Source organism: Coregonus clupeaformis, chromosome 13, assembly GCF_020615455.1.
Source record: "Coregonus clupeaformis isolate EN_2021a chromosome 13, ASM2061545v1, whole genome shotgun sequence".
In the NCBI taxonomy this organism is placed as follows: domain Eukaryota; kingdom Metazoa; phylum Chordata; class Actinopteri; order Salmoniformes; family Salmonidae; genus Coregonus; species Coregonus clupeaformis.
Window position 1 is genome coordinate 48778675 of NC_059204.1, and position 23351 is coordinate 48802025.

The 23351-nt window shown below is 40.6% G+C and overlaps 1 protein-coding gene and 1 non-coding gene across 3 annotated transcripts in view; one reads left to right on the forward strand and one right to left on the reverse strand.

The window, feature by feature from the left end:
- The window catches only part of LOC121580268 (calcium-binding protein 8-like), a 79044-nt gene that overhangs the window by 47134 nt on the left and 8559 nt on the right, over nucleotides 1–23351 (forward strand). Inside the window, exons 3-6 of one of the 2 annotated variants that reach the window (XR_006003007.1) lie at nucleotides 2481–2624; nucleotides 5522–5634; nucleotides 15778–15928; nucleotides 18273–18333. Coding sequence is in view for 1 of the 2 variants with exons in the window: in XM_041895326.2 (XP_041751260.1) it covers nucleotides 2481–2624; nucleotides 5522–5634; nucleotides 15778–15928 (408 nt within the window). In the remaining variant the exon portion in view is untranslated. The remainder of the gene's footprint in view (nucleotides 1–2480; nucleotides 2625–5521; nucleotides 5635–15777; nucleotides 15929–18272; nucleotides 18334–23351) is intronic. The other variant, XM_041895326.2, reaches the window with a different exon arrangement.
- Nucleotides 9036–9092, reverse strand: LOC121580380. Its single transcript, XR_006003039.2, has one exon. It is a non-coding gene; the product is annotated as a U7 small nuclear RNA (small nuclear RNA).

Genomic DNA, 23351 nt, shown 5'->3' on the forward strand with positions numbered 1-23351 from the left:
CAAATGAACACACCCTGGCTCAAAATACACAGTCCCGGAGCCAGAGCGTGACACACATTCATATTAGGTGAATCTGCACTGTTAGAAGATACGATTGGGTACTCACCAAAGTGGCATTGTTGGCTGTTTTTTCCTTCTACCTCCTCCTCATCCTATCTTGAGTTTCCTCCCCTACCCTGCAGGTTAGATGCTGTCACATGTGGTGGTGGTGGATAGTAGGTATCACTGTCCTCAGCTTAATCATAGCCACCCACAGCACCCCTGTTCTGCGGGCAATTTGATCTATCACTTAGCGCAAAGTTATCTAGGAATGCCCAATTCCTCTTATTTTAATGATCATTTTCTCTGTCACTTAGCGCAAAGTGATTTAATTCATAAAGAATCTTCGAATGATAACTCACCAGCTTAGTAAAACATCGACTGAGTGATCGCTGACCCTCAACTCCCGTGGACGTCAGGCGGGGGTCTCCGTTCCCTCGTTTGATGAGGAGGAACTTACCCTATACTCACAGCGCAGTGAGCCTCTGCCGGCAGTTTACCCTCAGAGCCGCTGGTCAACGATACATCAGTCCCGTCTGGGGTGCCAAATTGTGGTGGATATTATAAAGTAAGGATCTGCTGGAGTCCAAGTCAAACCAAGATTCTTTACTTCTGAGCTCAGAGAGAATAATGGAGTTACACAGCACAGTGTAGACAGTCTGAATTCCATAGCATTGGGTGATAAGCACATATCTTTATAGTTTCCTGTTCTTGGGCGGGAATTTATCTATACAAGGACGCAGGTGCTAGCTGGTTTGCAACACACAAAATCTTAGAGAAGATGAGTTCATCCTCCATGTGGATTTCGGCGAGAACTACCTATGCAAGTATGCCTCTGAAATACAGGCAGTGCATTTTGGTGACGTTCACCAGCAGACAACAATTCACACTGGGGTTGCATACACTAAAGAAGGTGTTGTGTCAGTGTGCTCAGTCAGCTCATCAATGCATGATGACCCCTCAGCAATCTCTCCAAAGTCCTCTCCCACCTCCATGAGTTGAATCCATCTGCCACTGTCCTCCATGTTGTTTGTGATGGACCAACCACACAGTACAGATTCAATAATAATTTATTCTACCTGAGCACAATTCCATTTCAACTGGGGTTTCAGAAGATCACCTGGAATTTTTGGGAGGCTGGACATGGGAAAGGTCCTGCGGATGTAATCGGTGCAGCTGTGAAGAGAAAAGCTGATTCCATGGTGGCAAAAGGAAATTACCTTCAGAACGGAAAAGTGTTCTACGAGGAACTTTCAAAAGAGCAGTCAAATGTGTAGCTCTTTTACGTCACAGAGCAAGAGATTGAGAAAATGGATCATCAGTTGTTTTATATGAAATGTCATTTCCACCACACTCTGTCATTACCACCACGGTACATCTTTTTTAGAAAAAGGTGTATTCAATTACAATTGACATTGATGATTTTTTCCATATGTGAATCTTATATGCTTGTTCTTAAGATTTTAATGTGGTAAATACATGTTTCTGAGTATCACCAAGGCATATATGGACATTTAGACATGACAATGATGAATACATATAATTAAGAAAACTTCAAAATAGTAAAAAAAGCATGATATTTGTTTTTATCATGTGAAATGTTATGTAAAATACCGTAGGCACAATTTCTGTAATTTCCTTTTTCAACTAAAATAGCACATTTTATGCCGTGGTGGTAGTCTCCCCTCTGGTATTTGGGGAAACCGATAAAAAAATATATATTCTTAAATAGTATGGTCTCAGCCTCTATTAGATTTGTTTCCAGACAGTGAAGAAAATATTCTGATAGATAAAAAGCAGTTTCAAGCGTATTTGCAAAATCAACCACATACTGTACGTGCATGTGTGTGTGCCTGTGTCTGTGTTCATGCCTGTGTACACTGATTGTACAAAACATTAAGGACACCTTCCTAATATTGAGTTGCACCCCACCCCTTTTGCCCTCAGAACAGCCTCAATTCGTCAGGGCATGGATTCTACAAGGTGTTGAAAGCGTTCCACAGGGATTCTGGCCCATGTTGACTCCAATGCTTCCCACAGTTGTGTCAAGTTGGCTGGATGTCCTTTGGGTGGTGGACCATTCTTGATACACACGGGAAACTGTTGAGCGTGAAAAACCCGGCAGCGTTGCAGTTCTTGACACAAACCGGTGCGCCTGGCTCCTACTGCCATACCCTGTTCAAAGGCACTGAAATATTTTGTCTTGCCCATTCACCCTCGGAATGGCACACATACACAATCCATGTCTGAATTGTCTCAAGGGTTAAAAATCTTTTTTTTTAACCTGTCTCCTCACCTTCACACTGATTGAAGTGGATTTAACAAGTGACATCAATAAGGGATCATAGCTTTCACCTGGATTCACCTGGTCAGTCTATGTCATGGAAATGACCGGTGTCCTTAATGTTTTGTACACTCAGTGTATGTGTGTCCCTGTGCAGAGATCCGGGAGGCGTTCCGGGTGCTGGACCGGGATGGGAACGGGTTCATCTCTAAGCAGGAGCTGGGCATGGCTATGAGGTCTCTGGGATACATGCCCAGTGAGGTGGAGCTGGCCATCATCATGCAGAGACTGGACATGGACGGTGAGGCACACACAGAGACACACAGAATGAAAGACATACACATGGGCATGTACTGTACGTAGGCACACACACTGAAAGTCTTAGTATGTGATTTCCTAAAGGTTAATGAATCAATTACACCTCCAGGTCTCAGCAGTGTGGGAGAGTGGGTTCATGCTGGATGTACGCTGTGCCTGTGTTTGTATTCACCCTATATACCAGGTTCTCTGTGTAAACCACTCAGCATTAAACAGCTTTGACAAAATGCTTTGTGGGTGACCGTGCACACACACACACACACACACACTCACACACGCGCACACACACACACACAGGAAGGCTCCAGGCATAAGCGCTTATGGCCCCCGGCTGCTAGGGGGAGTTTAGGAACACAGTCGGGGTCTCAACTTACTGTTGAGAGTTATAATATTAGAATACACAAGTTGCCATTTAGAAATGTGGTTGTGCATCTGCAGTTTTTCTCTTGTTATGTCAGTCACTGACAGCCATTCAATTAGCCTGACTCCGGCACACCAGACTTCACTCCTGCAATCAAGGACAGACAGAGGGGAGGGGGAGAGCAGAGAGAGAGCTACCTAGCAGCAGTAGGCCTAACAGTCAGCTTCCAATTTTTCGATTGGTAAGTTAGTCTTGCCAGCTATCTAAACTTGTAGTAATCATAGCCGAATAGCGACCGGGCATTTTGTTAGTCCCTCTCACTCAGATATCATTAACATGGAATAAGTATTGTCAAAATGTGTAGAATTGCAGGAAATTAGCTGTAAAACTGTAAATTCTTCTCTCTGCTCTATGGTAAAATAAGTAGAAATGCATGAAATGCAACTAAATCTCACTTACGGACCCCAAAAACCTAAGGCCGGCCCTGAACACACACAAACACATACACACACAGGTTGCTCTCTGTGTGTGTCAAATCAAATTGTATTTTTCACATGCGCCGAATACAACAGGTGTAGACCTTACCAATGCAGTTTTATGAAAAATAAGAGTTAAGAAAACATTTACTAAATAAACTGAAGTTAAAAAAACGTTACACAATAAAATAACAATAACGAGGATATATACAGGTGGTAACAGTACCGAGTCAATATGCGGGGGTACAGGTTAGTTGAGGAAATTGAGGTAATATGTACATGTACGTAGGTGTAAAGTGACTATATATAGATAGTAAACAGCGAGTAGCAGCAGCGTAAAAAAACGGGGGGTCAATGCAAATAGTTTGGGTAGCCATTTAATTAACTGTTTAGCAGTCTTATGGCTTGGGGGTAGAAGCTGTTAAGGAGACTTTTGGACCCAGAAGTGCTCCGGTACCGCTTGCCGTGCGGTAGCAGAGAGAACAGTCTATCACTAGGGTGGCTGGAGTCTTTGAAAAAAATGTGGGCCTTCCTCTGACACCGCCTGTTATAGAGTTAATGTCTCCACCTCTGGATGAGCATTTTCCTGTTTGATTATGCTTTATACAGCTCGTTGAGTGCGGTCTTAGTACCAACATTGGTTTGTGCTGGTAAATAGACAGCTACGAAAAATATAGATGAAAACTCTCTTGGAAAATAGTGTGGTCTACAACTTATCATGAGGAACTCTACCTCAGGCTAGCAAAACCTTGAGACTTCTTTAATATTAGATTTTGTGCACCAGCTGTTATATGACAAATAGACACAGACCACCACCTCTCGTCTTACCGGAGGTAGCTGTTCTGTCTTGCCTATGCACGGAAAACCCAGCCAATTGTATATTATCCATGTCGTCGTTCAGCCACGACTCTGTGAAACATAAGATATTACAGTTTTTAATGTCCCGTTTTTAGGATAGTCTCGAACGGAGCTCATCCAATTTATTCTCCAATGATTGCACTTTGACCAATAGGACGGATTGTAGAGGTCGGGTTACCCACTTGCCGACAAATTCTCACGAAGCACCCGGATCTGCGTCCACTGTATTGGCGTCTCCTCTTCATGCGAATGACGGGGATTTGTAGCAGTAAATCCTTCGAGTCCAACTCATTAAAGAAAAAATCCTTGTCCAGTTCGAGATTATTGACAAATCGCTGTTCTGATATCCAGAAGCTCTTATCGGTCATAATAGACGGTGGCAGAAACATAATGTACAAAATAAGTTACAAACAATACGAAAAAACACACAAAATAGCACAGTTGGTTAGGAGCCCGTAAAACGGCAGCCATCCCCTCCGGCGCCATTCTGTGCCATCTCCTGTGTGTGTGTGTGTGTGTGTGTGTGTGTGTGTGTGTGTGTGTGTGTGTGTGTGTGTGTGTGTGTGTGTGTGTGTGTGTGTGTGTGTGTGTGTGTGTGTGTGTGTGTGTGTGTGTGGAAAACTGCCATTGATTTTGGCATCTCAGTCTGGAGCTCAATCCAGACAATTCTTTGTTTAACACACAAACCCTTCAACAATAAACTCCTCACAATCTGAAACCAGAAAATGTGAAAAGCGACAGTCTAAAAGAGAAAAATAAGATTTCACTTTTTTGTCAAGTTTGAATTTTCTTTGGCTGTGGGGTCATGTGGTACAAGCACACTGAAGGTTGAAATGCTGTGTGTGTGTGTCTGTGTGCGCGTGTGGACATGTTTAACTATACTTGTGGGGACCAGAGGTCCCCTCAACAATAGTAAACTAACAGAAATTTGACCAACTGGGGACATTTTGTTAGTCCCACAAGGTCAAATTATATTTCTAGGGGGTTTAGGGTTAGGGTTAGAATTAGTGTTAGGGTTAGAATTAATTTTAGGGTTAGGCGCTAGGGTTAGTGTTAGTGTTGTCCCCATAAGGTTAGTAATACAGGACTGTGTGTGTGTGTGTGTGTGTGTGTGTGTGTGTGTGTGTGTGTTTGTGTGTGTGTGTGTGTGTGTGTGTGTGTGTGTGTGTGTGTGTGTGTGTGTAGGTGATGGCCAGGTGGACTTTGAAGAGTTTGTGACAATACTGGGACCCAAACTTCTGTCGTCTGAGACCAGAGAAGGTTTCCTAGGAAGCACCATCGATAACATCTTCTGGCAGGTAGGAACACATACTCCTCTCTTCTCTTCACTTCACTTCTCTTCTCTTTTCTTCTCTCCTCTTCTCTTCTGTTCTGGTCCCTTGGGCAACAACTGGTTGAATCAACATTGTTTCCACGCAATTTCAACCCAAAAAATGATCTCCTCTATTCTCTTCTCTTCTCTTTTCTCCTATCTCCTTTCATCCTCTTCTCTTCCTTTCACTTTTCTTCTCTAATCTATTTTCCTGTCCTCTCCTCTCTTCCCCTCTCCTCTCTTCTTTCTTCTCCATCATCTCTACCCCTTTTCTCGCTTTTTGTATTTCTGTTTCTTCTCTTTTTGATCTCTCCTTTATCTCATTTCCCCAAATCCCCATATCATCCTCTTCTGTCCCCCTCTCCTCCTTCTTCCTCTACTCTCCTCTTCTCCCTCCCTCTGTGGAGGCTTCTGCAGTCAGGGCACGTGGAGATGCTTGCTCAAAAGCTTGTTTTTAGCTAGATATTGACACACACACACACAGATAGAGATCCCCTACCTTTGCCTTTCGTCCCATGATGATGGGGAAAGGGATGTTTGGGCCCATGGCGCCAAAGAAAAATGTGTGTGTGCGTGTGTGTGTGCGTGCATCTGTGCGTGCATTTGTACGGGCTTCAAAGTAAGTCTAGGAGTCTAGGGGGGTCTATGCTTCAGAGGAAGGAGAGCTTTCACGAGAGAGGTCTGTTTTTTTTATGTACTTCTGTTCAGAGAAATATGTGTTTTTTTTGCTGCATTTTAAAAAGGATGGAGCTAGAGAGAGAAAACAAGGCAAAAGGGAAGACAGAACAAGGAACTGAGTGACGGGCAGAGAGTTAGACACACAGAGAGAAGGGCGTAGAGAGAAAAAAATGGAATAAAAGAGAGAAAGGGAATGAGACAGAAATTGGAATAAGAGACAGAAAGGGAATGAGATACAGAAACAGAATAAGAGACAGAAAGGGTAAAAGAAACAGAAAGGGATTTGAGACAGAAAGGGAATGAGAGACAAAGGGAATAAGCGACAGAAAGAGAATGAGAGAGAAAGGTAATGAAGCATGAAATACACCGAGAATCTTACTGCCGATAGACTGCTGATAGGTACAGTGCCTTGCAAAAGTATTCATCCCCCTTGGCGTTTTTCCTATTTTGTTGCATTGCAACCTGTAATTTAAATGGATTTTTATTTGGATTTCATGTAATGGACATACACAAAATAGTCCAAATTGGTGAAGTGAAATGAAAAACATAACCCCCTTTGCTCTGAAGCCCCTAAATAAGATCTGGTGCAACCAATTTCCTTCAGAAGTCACATAATTAGTTAAATAAAGTCCACCTGTGTGCAATCTAAGTGTCACATGATCTCAGTATATATACACCTGTTCTGAAAGGCCCCAGAGTCTGCAACACCACTAAGCAAGGGGCACCTCCAAGCAAGCGGCACCATGAAGACCAAGGAGCTCTCCAAACAGGTCAGGGACAAAGTTGTGGAGAAGTACAGATCAGGGTTGAGTTATAAAAAATATCAGAAACTTTGAACATCCCACGGAGCACCATTAAATCCATTATTAAAAAATGGCACTACAACAAACCTGCCAAGAGAGGGCCGCCCACCAAAACTCACGGACCAGGCAAGGAGGGCATTAATCAGAGAGGCAACAAAGAGACCAAAGATAACCCTGAAGGAGCTGCAAAGCTCCACAGCAGAGATTGGAGTATCTGTCCATAGGACCACTTTAATCTGTACACTCCACAGAGCTGGGCTTTATGGAAGAGTGGCCAGAAAAAAGCAATTTGCTTAAAGAAAAAAATAAGCAAACACGTTTGGTGTTCGCCAAAAGCCATGTGGGAGAAGGTACTCTGGTCAGATGAGACTAAAATTTAGCTTTTTGGCCATCAAAGAAAACGCTATGTCTGGCGCAAACCTAACACCTCTCATCACCCCGAAAACACCATCCCCACAGTGAAGCATGATGGTGGCAGCATCATGCTGTGGGGATGTTTTTCCATCGGCAGGGACTGGGAAACTGGTCAGAATTGAAGGAATGATGGATGATGCTAAATACAGGGGAATTCTTGAGGGAAACCTGTTTCAGTCTTCCAGAGATTTGAGACTGGGACAGAGGTTCACCTTCCAGTAGGACAATGACCCTAAGCATACTGCTAAAGCAGGGGAAACATTTAAATGTCTTGGAATGGCCTAGTCAAAGTGCAGACCTCAATCCAATTGAGAATCTGTGGTATGACTTAAAGATTGCTGTACACCAGTAGAACCCATCCAGCTTGAAGGAGCTGGAGCAGTTTTGCCTTGAAGAATGGGCAAAAATCCCAGTGTCTAGATGTGCCAAGCTTATAGAGACCCCAAGAGACTTACATTTACATTTTAGTCATTTAGCAGATGCTCTTATCCAGAGCGACTTACAGTTTTTTAGTGAGTGCATACATTTTCATACTTGCAGCTGTCATTGCTGCAAAAGGTGGCTCTACAAAGTATATAGTTATGCACGCTCAAGTTTTCTGTTTTTTTTTCTTATTTCTTGTTTGTTTCACAAAAAAATATATTTTGCATCTTCAAAGTGGTAGGCATGTTGTGTAAATCAAATGATACCAACCCCCCCAAAATCTATTTTAATTCCAGGTTGTAAAGCAACAAAATAGGAAAAATGCCAAGGGGGTGAATACCTTCGCAAGCCACTGTTCTTATCACAGTGGGAGACCGTTCCTTCTCTTGCTAGAACAAAAGCGGTACCTGCTGCGTGCCGACCCGGTAGCGACAAACCTACCGATTGTATTTGCAGAATCGCAATGCTCGTCAGTGGCCAACAACTTGACTTTGAGACAATCAGTGCCCACGAACCCCCAGGTGAGGAGCCAACAAAATAAATGTGGGAAAAATAAGGCATTTTCTCCGTACATCCATGGATGGGCCCGTCACACAGTAGCTAGCTAAGCGCACAGACGCAATGCACACAACACTAAATACCTCCTCCAAGCTAGTATTGACCTAATTTAAGCACAATGGATTAGCTAGTTTCCATGAAACAGCTGACTGTGTTAGCTGCTGAGTTAGTGTAGTATCCTTAGCTAGGTAGCTATGTTGTGCTAGCTAGCGAAACATTTGGCTATGGGGCTGGCACTGGCAGTATGGTGTTATGGAGAGTAAATTAAATTGTTTCTTCATCATCTTGCTAGTTAGTTATCTAGCTGTGGCCATCTGGCTAGTATCAACAAGGGCTTTCTACAACATATCAACATTAGCGTAGATAGCTTGGAATCGAGACCATAAGCAATACACACGGATATGCATTGCCAAACAACGCTACTGCCACCTTCTCTTTTGGAGTATTTTAACAAGTAGTATTTACTAAAGTGTTTTTGTTTGACTTAGAAGTGTGTGTGCGTGTGGGGGGTGGGGGTTTCTCCTTGAGAAAACCTACTGGAGAAATACTAAAATAGCTAAATGTTCTTAACCTGCAGGTAGTTAGGACTGGGTTCTGAACGGAGAGTTCAGCTGCTCTTTTTTATAACCTGTAAGGAACACAATATATGGTCTATAATTGGCATGTCGGTTTCTCACTTACGAGTGGTACAAATGTGGATATGGGGGATGGGAATGGGTCGGGTATATGCACATTTAATATTGTAGTATTTACTATAGTTATTATTTTTAATTTATTTGCGACTGTAGTGTTTTTGTGGACATTTCTGCAGTATTTACTACACTGTTTTTGTGTGGATAATACTGTAATATTTACTATAGTATTCTACAGTATACTTCAAAATGCTATACTAAGTACTACACATGATCGAGGGATACTAGTGTGTAATACACTATTCTGTAGTATACTACAGTTTACTACATAATTCTATAGTAAACTGTAGTATTTTGTTTTCATGTGAAAATACAAGGTGGGACCAAGTCACTATCATTGGACCTGGAATCCGAGGAAAGGGAACCTGGGAAAGAAAGACTTGGCGGACTGAAGATGGCGGTGCAGAATACCTAATGAGAAATTGCAATCTTCAATATCTCTAAAACTGACTAAATAGTAGCACTATACTTATCTATTTACTTATGGGCATTAACAGTTAAGCTGGATATTGACCCCCCAAAAATTATAAGGCTAGAGAAGTTTATTAATAAATATTATGAACACAGTCAAGGCCAACACATGTCAGAGAGGAACCAGGTAAAAAATGGAGAACCGAACTCCAAGAGAAAACTACGAGATTCCTCAACAGACACTGATGATTTATATTTTTCACCACCTGGAATGGTAAGAGCGGAAACCGAACTGCTAAAATCAATAAATTATAAATTGGGTGTACTTTAACTTGTCAGTAAAGAAATAAAGGAGATGAAGGTGTCGTGACGTAACTTACTTTAATGTATTGACTGTTATTTATCAAATCATCTAACTGTTTAATTGTCACTCAATTAAATTAATAATGTAACAATTAACTCATTAGGAATTTGGGGCACCACGGAATAAGTTGTTTAACGAGTTACCATCTCCCGAATTAAACTCTTAGACGATATATATGTTATATATCGATAACAGTCACTTATTCAATAATTACCTCTTATCAGTCTCATTCTGAACGTCGCATAATCCTTGAACCTGCAAGAACCCTAACCTTATTGATGAATCAGCAATACACAAATTTGCTTAATTATTTATTTACTGACTAACTAAACAATAACATAGAATACAAACAAACACACATAGGATATTGATTACTGATGTAATACAATGAAAACAGGTCCCTAGTGGACTGGACTAACAATAGCATGAATGCTTGGTTAGAAGGAGGGGTCAGGGTGGAAGGGAGAGACAGAGATTCAAACTATCATTGTTACTTTGTAAACTACGATCACAGAAATACAAATGCTTAGAACCTTAATAACCGCTAATTCGGATTAGAAATGCAACATGTATTTACGTGTAGCTGGCCTCGATAGTTGAGTTGATGATGTAGGACTCTGGTTTGCCCACCAGAGATCCCAATGTCCTTGGTAGAGTTTCTGGTCTTAGCGGTGGTTAGATGGATACTTCAGCGTACCCTATAGTTCGTAGAGTTGATCTGTTAGAATAGCTCTTCAGCTGTACCAACGGTTGTCTGAGAGGGATTGTCCTTCCCAACTCGTGTCTTTAGTGAAAGTTCTCTAGACGACTATACATGCCAGCTGCAGACTGAGATGATAAGGTCTAGTGCATTGTCTTCTTCTTCACCTCGTGTAGCGGTTGAGAGATTCAGAATTTCTCCATTTCAAACGTATGGACTACCGTCTCACATTTTCTGGTCTTTCTGGTCAAACCATTTGGTAATGTTTAGCTCACGCTTCATGTCTGCTGGTCTAATGTTAATTTGTTTTTCAAGGCTTTTTATGCCTTCGGGATATAAGGGGTGTTCCATCATGTTTGTGCTCATCTGGGCATGGCCACTGACTGAGAACAAATCAATATGGAAAACAATTATCTCATCTAGAATGCTAAAATCACATTATTATCTTCACAAAAGTATTATTATACTTAATCATTCATTTATATACAACAATTAGATGCAAACCTTTTAACTGTGAAGTGTACACCCCCAGAGATACAGTTATGTTGTTCCACCGTCTTTAACGACATCACAACATAATAATGAATTTGACATGATTGTTCATTAAGTCCCCACCGACCATTTCCCAAATTCTTTGAAGTAGGAATATTGTTTCATTATCCACTTTTGGATGTTGGAGTCTTGGCGGGAAGACTTCCTTTGTTCCACAGGGAAATTCCCTCTCCCAATACTGCATGGCACGGAAAAGACATAATTACTTCTTAAAGCGCTACAGATCCCAGGCGATACTGTTAACAAAACCAACCTCGAACATGTACACCGTTTCGGACACAGGACAGCAATACAAATGCCCACTCGTTACCAAATTTGCATTCTTTAAAGATAAAATAATGTTTAAAAACCTGGGCAAAAGACTCGCTGGCACGAAAATAAGAATGAATGATCAGTTCCTGAAGAAAATTGCAGAACGGCGCAAAGTTCTGTACCCACTCTTCAAGGTGAATAGACTTAAAGGGAAACGTGCAGCTCTCGTAGTCGATAACAGTTCATAACCAAATGTTCCGAGACACCAAGACTACTCCATGGCTATTCTAAATAATACAAAGTTCCCATAGAGGAGTCGAATAATGGAACACCCAATACTATCCATGGTAGGGATTTTAATTTTAAAAAACAGGAAAACAATAAAATAAAACAATTGATAAAGAAATAAACTACAAATACACTATACCATTCAAGATAGGTAATGTTGTAAAATAATTAGTATTCAACTTTCTATTTACAGTATTTATAAATAGATAAAAGACAGCATTAGAAGAAAGGATAATTATTGAAATAATACATCTTCAAATATAAGGATCTGGAACAAAAGTACTTAAAATTCCAAGATTAGGTAGGAATCAACAGGGTAGGGATAAAAACACAGCAAACAGAGGACATAGAAGGTACAGTATGTGGGTATGTGCGGGTGTATTGTGATGGAAGGTGGGGTGTGTGTTTTTGTGTTTGGAAAAGTGTGGAGTTAAGTGAGTGAAAAAGGAAAATGGTTGCAAATGCCAGAGCCCATGTGTGTCTGCGAGCAGGAGTTGTGACAGAGAGAGCTTTCCGTTTTGTGCAGATATGGGATATACATTTTAAAATTAATTATAACTATAGTTCATTTATTTATTGTCCTATCACGATGAAACGGTCCCCAATCCTATACCCTAGACACCCACCTGAGCAGCCCACACACTAAAGAGAAGTCTGTTTTATAGGCCTACTAAACAGCACTGCCCCCTCAGGAGTCTGAGCCTGCCTGGCAGGGTTGGTCCAACAAAGCCAAAGCCCCCGGATTTGGTGAGCATAATATACAAGGAATTTCTCAATGCTGCTAATGAGAACCTTCATGACCTTGTACCTAGCCGGTGGGAATTCCGGTGGGGTACCCCCACCTAGGTAGTGGCAGTGCTGGCAACACTAGCTGCAGTAACCCATAGGGAGGGGGTCACACTCTGACAATAATAGAGTGGGCAAATTATTGTGGTCCTAGTGCCAAAAAATATTCAAAAAGTTTGACTGCACAGAAAGGCTTGGTAAAATGGTCACAACGGCGGACCAGCATGTGTGTGTTTCAGGGGAAAGGGGTGTATCTGAGCTCCATCAGCTAGGACTTGACATTGGTTAATCAACTCTCCCCATTCTTGCTGAATTTAGAATGCCTTCTCAAACAGCTACAACTGTAAATGCATTCGCACATCAAGTCTTCTCTTGAGTTGGGCTCAGGGATGGAACAACTGTTGAACATCTGAGCTTGTGGTTGTTTGTGGGGGAAGGGTAGGGAGTGTGTCTGAGTGTGTGTGTGTGTGAGTGTGTGTGTGTGTGTGTGTGTGTGTGTGTGTGTGTGTGTGTGTGTATCCCACATCTGTTGCTTTGGGGTAATGATGTTAGGAACAATACAGGATGAATCACAATATTTTTGTAATGCCAATCTTGGTTATAGGTAACAATCCTTCGTATGAACTGCCTACGTTATTACGCATATTATTCGTTAATTGTGGAAATAAATGAATATACCATTTTTTATGTATAAACTGCATTCAGAAAGTATTCAGACCCCTTCACTTTTTCCACATTTTGTTACGTTACAGCCTTATTCCTCATCAATCTACACACAATATCCCATAATGACAAAGCGAAAACAGGTTTTTAGAAATGTTTGCAAAAACTGAAATATGACATTTACATAGGTATTCAGACCCTTTGCTATGAGACTCGAAATTGTGCTCAGGTGCATCCTGTTTCCATTGATCCATCCTTGAGATGTTTATACAAATTGATTGGAGTCCACCTGTGGTAAATTCAATTGATTGGACATGATTTGGAAAGGCACACACCTGTCTATATAATGTCCCACAGTTGAAAGTGCATGTCAGAGCAAAAACCAAGCCATGAGGTTGAAGGAATTGTCCGTAGAGCTCCGAGACAGGATTGTGTCGAGGCACAGATTTGGGGAAGGGTACCAAAACAGCATTGAAGATTGGGGCGAAGGTTCACCTTCCAACAGGACAATGACCCTAAGCACACAGCCAAGACAACGTAGGAGTGGCTACAGGACAAGTCTCTGAATGTCCTTGAGTGGCCCAGCCAGAGCCCGGACTTGAACCTGATCGAACATCTTTGGAGAGACCTAAAAATAGCTGTGCAGCGACGCTCCCCATACAACCTGACAGAGCTTGAGAGGATCTGCCGAGAAGAATGGGATAAACTCCATAGTTGCTTCAACAAAGTACTGAGTATAGGGTCTGAATACTTACACTACCGATCATCAAGGCAAAGGGTGGCTATTTGAAAATATATTTTGATTTGTTTAACACTTCTTTGGTTACTACATGATTCCATATGTTATTTCATAGTTTTGATGTCCTCACTATTATTCTACAATGTAGAAAATAGTAAAAAAGAAAGAAAGACCCTTGAATGAGTAGGTGTTCAAAAACCTTTGACCGGTAGTGTATGTTCACTATTACGTGAAAACGATGTTGGCTGTGTGTAGCGGTTAATGGTCATGATATGAAGGTTTGGCTTGGAAATGCTTTTTTCGCCTGGTCACAGACAGCTCATGTGTTGTGCACTGAAGTCCACAAGCGAAGGGAAAAGGTGAGAGGAGGAGAGCGCGTAGATAGATGTGAGAACAAATTATATATACAATGAGCTGTTTGTATATGGCTCCTATGAAAGTGAACTGTGTTTGCGTGTGATCAGGGGTGTATTCATTGTGCCGATTCGGTTGAAAAACGTTTCTTAAACGGAAGCAAACAGAATGAAACGGGAATAAGCATACCTCAATTTATCCACTAGAAACTCTCGTTTGCAACTGTTGGACTAATGATTACACCCTAGATCAGTGGTGTAAAGTACTTAAGTAAAAATACTTTAAAGTACTACTTAAGTCGTTTTTTTTGGTATCTATACTTTACTATTTTTATTTTTGACAACTTACTTTTACTTCACTACATTCCTAAAGAAAATAATGTACTTTTTACTCCATACATTTTCCCTGACAATATAAGGAATTAGAAATGATTTATACTTTTACTTTTGATACTTAAGTACATTTTATCAATTACATTTACTTTTGCTACTTAAGTATATTTAAAACCAAATACTTTTAGACTTTTACTCAAGTAGTATTTTACTGGGTGACTTGAGTCATTTTCTATTACCGTATTTTTACTTTTACTCAAGTATGACAATTGGGTACTTTTTCCATCACTGCCCTAGATGCAGGCAAGAGTATGCAACGCGGTATTGAATGTGTAACTGTCTGTCACCTTGATTACAAAAAAGTATCTCTACCTGTGCACCTACGTAAACTTTCATTCATAGGCTAGGTTGTAGCAACCTCATGATGGGTACAGGGAGTATCATGTATCATGTAGTAGCCTAAACTGTTACAATGTTACATTGAGCTGTTTGAATGGAAAATGACACTCATCCAATACGCTGTAATAGAAATAAGGCCATGTTCATCAAAAAAATTATAATCCTCCCTCATCTTAAACGGCAGCGACCGCCACGGCAGTACAGGTATACCTCTAGGCCATTCGTCACTCCACCGGTATATCTGCTCCTCTCCTCTCTTTTCCTTCATGTCATTCTGACCACAGTGGCAGGGGAACAAAATAGTTATCCTTCTCCCTCTTAGTCTCTTTCTCACTCCCTCTTTCTTTCTCTTTCTCTCTCACTATCTACTTTTTCTCTCTCTGTATTTGCTGTGTCAAACTTAGTGAATAGATTGTGTTTCACAAGGTAAACAGGCATGAGATTGTGAATTGGGGAGAGGGAGGCAAGGACAGCAGTGAAGTTTAATGCTCACAAAAGTTAAATCAATGAAAGAATGAAAACGTCTGAGACTCAGACTCACTATTGATTGGAATAAGACTTCACTCACGCACACAAACACACACAAATTAGAGTTAACAGTTCTATGATATGACCTTGGAATGTATCTGCATAGTACTGCCATTTTGTGTGCATCTATGTACAACTCTTACAGTAAATGTGTGTGTTCCTGTGTGCGTGCGTGTGTGTCTTGCCCCTGCAGTTTGACATGCAGCAGATGTCTCTGGACGAGCTGAAGCAGGTTCTGTTCCATGCGTTCCAAGACCACCTGACGATGAAGGACATCGAGAACATCATCATCAACGAAGAGGAGAGCCTCAATGAGACAGGGAACTGCCTCGAGTACGAGGGAGGTGAGGAGTGTGGGGGGAGACACAGAGAGAGAGACAGAGACAGAGACTTCCCCTACCACATAGAAGAATGATTTCAGAATATCCAGTCTCTGGGCTCAGTGATCCTTTGAGGTGATCTCAACGCCAGAACTGAGATGAAGTGGACTAAATAGACACAGAGGGAAACACCTATCTATTTGGAAAAGCATCTCTCTACAATTGAAAAATCCCCATTCACAGAAAGAGTTATGATAGTGTGGTTAACAAAAGTAGGAGAGAGGTACTTCAGCTCTGCAAAGGTCTCAGTATATTGTTAATGGTAGGACAAGGGGTGACTCATTGGGCAGATTCACGTACAGCTCTGTGCTAGGAGACAGTGTGGTGGACTACTCCATAAACGATATTCCACCTCAACATAATAATGCATTTACAGTCATGCCACAACTTGCCCTGTCAGATCACTTCCCGATCACATTTTACCTTAAAGATCTATGGAGTCAACCAACATCCCAAATCAGAAACCATATCTATTCAATCTCCCTTCCATTTACAAATGGAAAAAGACCAGTGACACAGCGTATGAGACAGCATTAAACAGCAATGAAATTGTTAACTTGCTGAACCGCTTTCAGCACATCAAATGTAGTTATAGTAAAGAAGACATTAATTTGGTAACATATGAATAAAACAAAATATTTGACAAACTTAAAAACACAATGATGTCAAAAAAAAAAGACTAATGTGGGGAAAACATACACATGACGTCACTACTTCACAGAAGAGGCATTTGAACGTAAAAAACATATTTTTCATCGAAATGCATTTGTTTGCAGAAATGCCTTTTTGAACATGTGAACTTTTATGTGCCGTAATAACAAACTTGTATGTAATCTGTAAATATAAATACAATGTGAAACCACGAAGCTGTTTAGACACTGAGAAAATACAGAATTGTGCCTAGCCATTATTGTTTGAGATAATGAGGGGCCGGGACATTCACGAGAAAGAGAATCCATTCTGTCATGCAAGGCTTCGCTTTCAAATGGCACATCCTGCTCTCTGCTACCACAAATATTTGAAAGAGCCATTGGATTTACTAATATTTTCATCATGGACAACATGCAAAGTGTAGCTACAGCTTTCAATAACAGTGTTGTCCTGAATACAACTGCTGGTATCGACACAGCTCTGTCTTCTGTGGCAAAAGCAGTCTGGACTGGTTGAAGCCGAGTGGGAAGGATTATTTTAAAAGTGTTTCAGTCAGCTGTGAATCATCATAATCCATACACAGGTAAGCGTTTATAGTTAAAATGCCAAGATAGCTACATTTTGTCTCAACTGTATCAAAAAGTCATTTTCATTGCTGGCTATTGTTAGCTATATAGCTAGCTTTCTAGCGAGACAGTTGCATACTGCTCTTAATGTTGATTGCGGATGTTCTAAGCCATGCCATGAAAATAGCTACCGATTAGCAAGCTAATCAAACTCCATGTTAAGTGATAGGGATACATGCTAAGTTGGCTAGCTAGCTAGCCACGATGAAGTGATAGCTAGATATTGGATTATAGATGTTGAGGTTGATTTTTTGCATGTTCAACTAGCTGGATAGCTAGATAAATACCATTTACATCTAGCCAGCTGGTAAATATGAAGTTAAATGTTTGCTAAATCTAGCTAGTTATCTTCAATCTTGTGGTTTGCCATTGTTTGGCTGGAAGCAGGTTGAGTGTGTACAGGGCATTTTAGTACAGCTGTAGCAGTCAACAGGCAATAACAACCTACTCATAGGTTGCACCTCCGTCACTCGGTCGAGTCATGCTATTGTTATGAACATTCTCAAGCCGCCCTCTATCGGTTGCGCCATAGTGGTGCCCTAAAGTGGTGATAAGTCATTCTGGACGGAGGCTAACTACTGTTTTGTCTAAATTACACTATAGTGCCTGGAGATACGATGACATTGCTAAAGTAGTCAAATCTTTAGCAGGAAACAACTTTGCCAGCATTATCATGTCTTCAAATGTACTTTAGACAGATGGCAATGTTGTCATTAACTATCAAAGTTCGTCAAAAATAGCTAGCAATGCTAACATTAGCTTGCTAAAATCTGGTGGACTCCCCTCAGCTAGCTAGATAACGTGATACTGCATCTAAAGTCAATCTGGTGACATCAAAATGATGACAAAACGTTTTCTTACTAATTATTTGCCTCCTTTTGAATGTCATTCTATTTGCAAGCCACTGTAATGCAATGAGTAGAATGCTCAGTTGGGGATCAGTTCAAAACGAACGTTCGAAACATGCAACCCATGAATATGATATTAATTAATTCATGTTTTAACCTATTTTTCTGGAATTTGTCTTTCAGCATAAACCTGCCCTCCGCCACCAGTACAAGGAGATGATGTGGTGAACAAGCAATACTTCAGGTATTTTGCCTTGTACTTTTTTCAATAAATGTTATTGCTGGTATGCAAGGTTTTATGTCTTGTCTATTTTTGTCTACTTTCCTATTGTCTGGAGCCTGGTGTTGTTGTGCCAAGGAGCTTTCACTCAGATGGAACCAGGTTTCAGCTGCTGTGCAACATCCCAGAGATGTGAAAGCATCCCCAGGACTGGACACAACCCAGCAAACATATATTTTGGAGAAAATCAGGACTTTTGCAATGAGAAGGCCATGGACATTACATGTCCTGCTCCAAAGGGCAGGACAGAAATATGCTCTCAGGCTAGATTCCTTTGTTCAAATCATATCACTGAAAGGATCTTATGATATAGGCCTAGGTCTAGATAGTGTTTTTCCTAATTGTAGGCTACTGCCTTTAGCACTTGAAGTTAATAAAGTACTTTAATGTTGAAATCTTGTTTGTTTTTTAGGAACTACCTCACTGCTTTAGCACATGGCCACAGTCACGTTTCAATGTGAATCCTTTAAGAGATGGTGTGGGTCTAAAAAATGTATGAAAAAATGTATGCACTCACTAACTGTAAGTCGCTCTGGATAAGAGCGTCTGCTAAATGACTCAAATGTAAATGCTAAAATGTCTAAGGCTTTAGAGGGTGTGAACGATGCTAAAAGGGCAGAAACAAAGAGCAGCATTGTAGCTGTTCAATGTGAAAGGTTATCTTTATTATACAACAGGCTATTTAATACTGTAAATGGTTTGCTTAATGGGGAACTTGGTGATATAATGTTCTGAGAATCCATTTAGGCAATTTGGTGAAAGTATTCATTTTCTAAATATATGTTTCCCAAGGATTAATATAGAGCAAGTCTGAAAATCGCAGCAAAATTTTTGAATGCCTTTTTCTCCTAAATGGGATTATACTTTTATCAACTTTTGAAGCAGCACTACTTCCCCATGTTTCCTGCAACTACAGTGTATAATATGCCATTTTGAAGCTCTGGGTCTGTACTTTTATCCAATGTAAAAAACACCATTTTACATTTTGGAACATACTGTAAGACTGAAAAGAGATGGTGGGTCACAAGTGTGTGTACAGGGAATATAACACTGCCAGGAAAAACCTGAGGTAACTGTTCAACCAAAAACACAGAAACCTCACAGACCAGAGGGGTATTCCAGAAAGATGGTTTAACAAATTCAGGATTTCCTGAACATATCCTGCTTGTCTTAACCAGTCGAGGGAGTCCAGGATTTCTTGTTTCCAGAACAGCTTCTTCTCGTTTAAGTTATTAGACTAAGCGAAGCGCAGATTGGTTGATCTGACAACTGGCGCATGCACACAACATTCAAAAAGGTCCTCATGTCGATGACAGAAAAATACAATAGATATGGAGTCAAAAGACAGGGCCCAATATTTCACAAGTCTAGCACAAGAAACAATTGTAACAATATAAAACTAATATGTTCACATATTTACCCCCCAAAATACATATATCCGCCGCCGCAAAAGCCAGAGAGGGAGCCTGGCAGAAAATTGAGTAAATCCTCAAGTGAAGTGGCACGATTCCAATATCTAATAGGCCTGGCTTACATATATGGGTGATTAGTAATAATGCTTTCGCTTTATAGAGAGAGCAATTTTATTGCAACGCTGGTGATATTAAGTGTCAAGGTTATGGCCTAATATGTAAGTTGTAGTAGCCTATGTCACAATTGCAATGGTAGGCCCATTCCATAGCCTATGTAGGATGAATAATATTTTATTGAATTAATAGAGTGCTTTTCATGACAACACAGGCAACAATGTGTTCTATGTTTAGTTGTAACCCCATGGGAGTCACAGATCATCTGACAAAAGAAGTAAGGAAGATCATTGAATTGAATGACTTCCTGAAAATGATTTGGTTTGTTGAAAGTGTAGCCTACAGTATTCAATAGCTGCCTGTTCGTTAATGCTGTGAAAATATTTTCAATTCACGTAGTCTCCTTCTTTTGGTCCAGAGGGTCTTTGAATGGGGGATATGTGTCCCATCTATAACACCAATGACGATTGGAAATTCTATGGGATGAATTAGGCTATTTATCATTTTTATCATGTTGCCTTGGCTTATTCATTTGAGATTAGAAAAGCATCACTGGCAGTCAGCTGACCGCAGCCTGCTGTACCTGCCATTCTGTAAAAGTCCTCCTTGATGGCCTGAGAATGCAACAAAGACATAAAAAAATCTATTAAATGCAAGGCAGACTCTTCTTACTGCTCTACACACAGTTGCCTTGCCAAATAGTTCAGCATTGCCCACGTTGTAAAGGAAACTTCCAGTGACAAAACATCGGAAAGCAATACAGAGTTTGTATAGCAGTCAAAGCGAAAACGCGTTGGGTTACATTTGATATACAGTACCAGTCAAAAGTTTGGACACACCTACTCATTCAAGGGTTTTTCTTTATTTTTACTATTTTCTACATTGTAGAATAATAGTGAAGACATGGAAACTATGAAATAACACATATGGAATCATGTAGTAATTAAAAAAGTGTTAAACAAATCAAAATATATTATATTTGAGATTCTTCAAATAGGCACCCTTTGCCTTGATGACAGCTTTGCACACTCTTGGCATTCTCTCAACCAGCTTCACCTGGAATGCTTTTCCAACAGACTTGAAGGATTTCCCACATATGCTGAGCACTTGTTGGCTACTTTTCCTTCACTCTGCCGTCCGACTCATCTCAAACCATCTCAATTGGGTTGCGGTCGAGGGATTGTGGAGGCCAGGTCATCTGATGCAGCACTCCATCACTCTCCTTCTTGGTGAAATAGCCCGTACACATCCTGGAGGTGTGTTGGGTCATTGTCCTTTTGAAAAACAAATGATAGTCCCACTAAGCCCAAACCAGATGGGATGGCGTATCGCTGCAGAATGCTGTGGTAGCCATGCTGGTTAAGTGTGCCTTGAATTCTAAATAAATCACAGACAGTGTCACCAGCAAAGCACCCCCACACCATAACACCTCCCCCTCCATGCTTTACGGTGGGAACTACACATGCGGAGATCATCTGTTCACCCACACGTTTGAACCAAAAATGTCCCATTTGGACTCCAGACCAAAGCACAAATTTCCACCGGTCTAATGTCCATTGCTCATGTTTCTTGGCCCAAGCAGGTCTCTTCTTCTTATTGGTGTCCTTTAGTAGTGGTTTCTTTGCAGCAATTCGATCATGAAGGCCTGATTCACACAGTCCCCTCTGACAGTTGGTGTTGAGATGTGTCTGTTACTTGAACTCTGTGAAGCATTTATTTGGCCTGCAATTTCTGAGGCTGATAACTCTAATAAATGTATCCTCTGCAGCAGACGTAATTCTGGGTTTTCCATTCCTGTGGCGGTCCTCATTAGAGCCAGTTTCATCATAGCGCTTGATGGTTTTTGCGACTTGAAGAAACTTTAAAAGTTCTTGAAATGTTCCGTATTGACTGACCTTCCTGTCTTAAAGTAATGATGGACTGTCATTTCCCTTTGCTTATTTGAGCTGTTCATACCATAATATGGACTTGGTCTTTTACCAAATAGGGCTATATTCTGTATACCCCCCCACCTTGTCACAACACAACTGATTGGCTCAAACACATTAAGACGGAAATACATTCCACAAATTAACTTTTAAGAAGGCACACCTGTTAATTTAAATGCATTCCAGGTGACTACCTCATGAAGCTGGTTGAGAGAATGCCAAGAGTGTGCGAAGCTGTCATCAAGGCAAAGGGTGCCTACTACTTTGAAGAATCTCAAATATAAAATATATTTTGATTTGTTTAACACTTTTTTGGTCACTACATGATTCCATATGTATTATTTCATAGTTTTGATGTCTTCACTATTATTCTACAATGTAGAAAATAGTTTTAAAAAATAATGAAAAACCCTTGAATGAGTAGGTGTGTCCAAACTTTTGACTGGTAGTGTATATGGGTTGAGTAAATTGACCATATGAGTGATATTTGAGTGAATGTGCAGAAAAACAATAATGTTCAAAAATAAATTATTCTCAATGATCTAAAGGATGTATTCAAGGTCCAATAATTAGTTCGCTTTGTAAAGCATGGTGAACAATGCAGGCTCCGATGTCAAGTGGATTTTCCAAGAAGGATTACTTTTATACTATCCCAGGTATTCCTTAAAGAGGTAGTGTTTCAAGTGTCTCCGGAAGGTGGTCAGTGACTCCTCTGTCCTGGCATCGTGAGGGAGCTTGTTCCACCATTGGCGAACAGTTTTGACTGGGCTGAGCGGGAACTGTGCTTCCGCAGAGGTAGGGGACCAATCTACTTTGAAAAACGGTATGAAAATCCAGAATACCAGAAATGAACTGAGACTCAGCGTAAATGAGTTTATAAATTACAAAACTTAGAAACAACAATTACAGACCAACAAAAAGCCTGTGGGCCAGACAGTATCTGCACTGAGATGCTGAATATATGCAGTCCTAAACTGCAGGAAGCCATACTCAATCTCTTCAACCTAGCACTGAATGTAGGATACTTTCCAAAATATGGAATAAAGGCATAATAACACCCATATTCAAAAGTGGAGACAAATTCGACCCTAATAATTATTGTGGGATCTGCGTGACCAGTAATCTAGGGAAGGTTTTCTGTAGAATAATTAATACGAGGATACACATCTTCCTTAACAAAAAGTGTTTTAAGTCCATGTCAAATTGGCTTTCTACCAAAACAAAGAACCTCTGATCACATCTACACCCTCCACACCCTTATCAAAAAACATGTTTATCAATCCACAAAGGGTAAAATATTTGCCTGCTTTATTGACTTCGAAAAGGCATTCGATTTTATCTGGCATAAAGGACTCTTCCTCAAACTCGTCCAAAGTGCAATTGGAGGAAGAACCTACAACATTATTAAATCAATGTACAATGAAAATAAATGAAAATAACAGATTTATTCACACAGGTGCGTGGTGTCACCCAGGGCAGCAATTTGAGCCCAACATTTTTTAATATCTATATATATATGAGTTTGCGA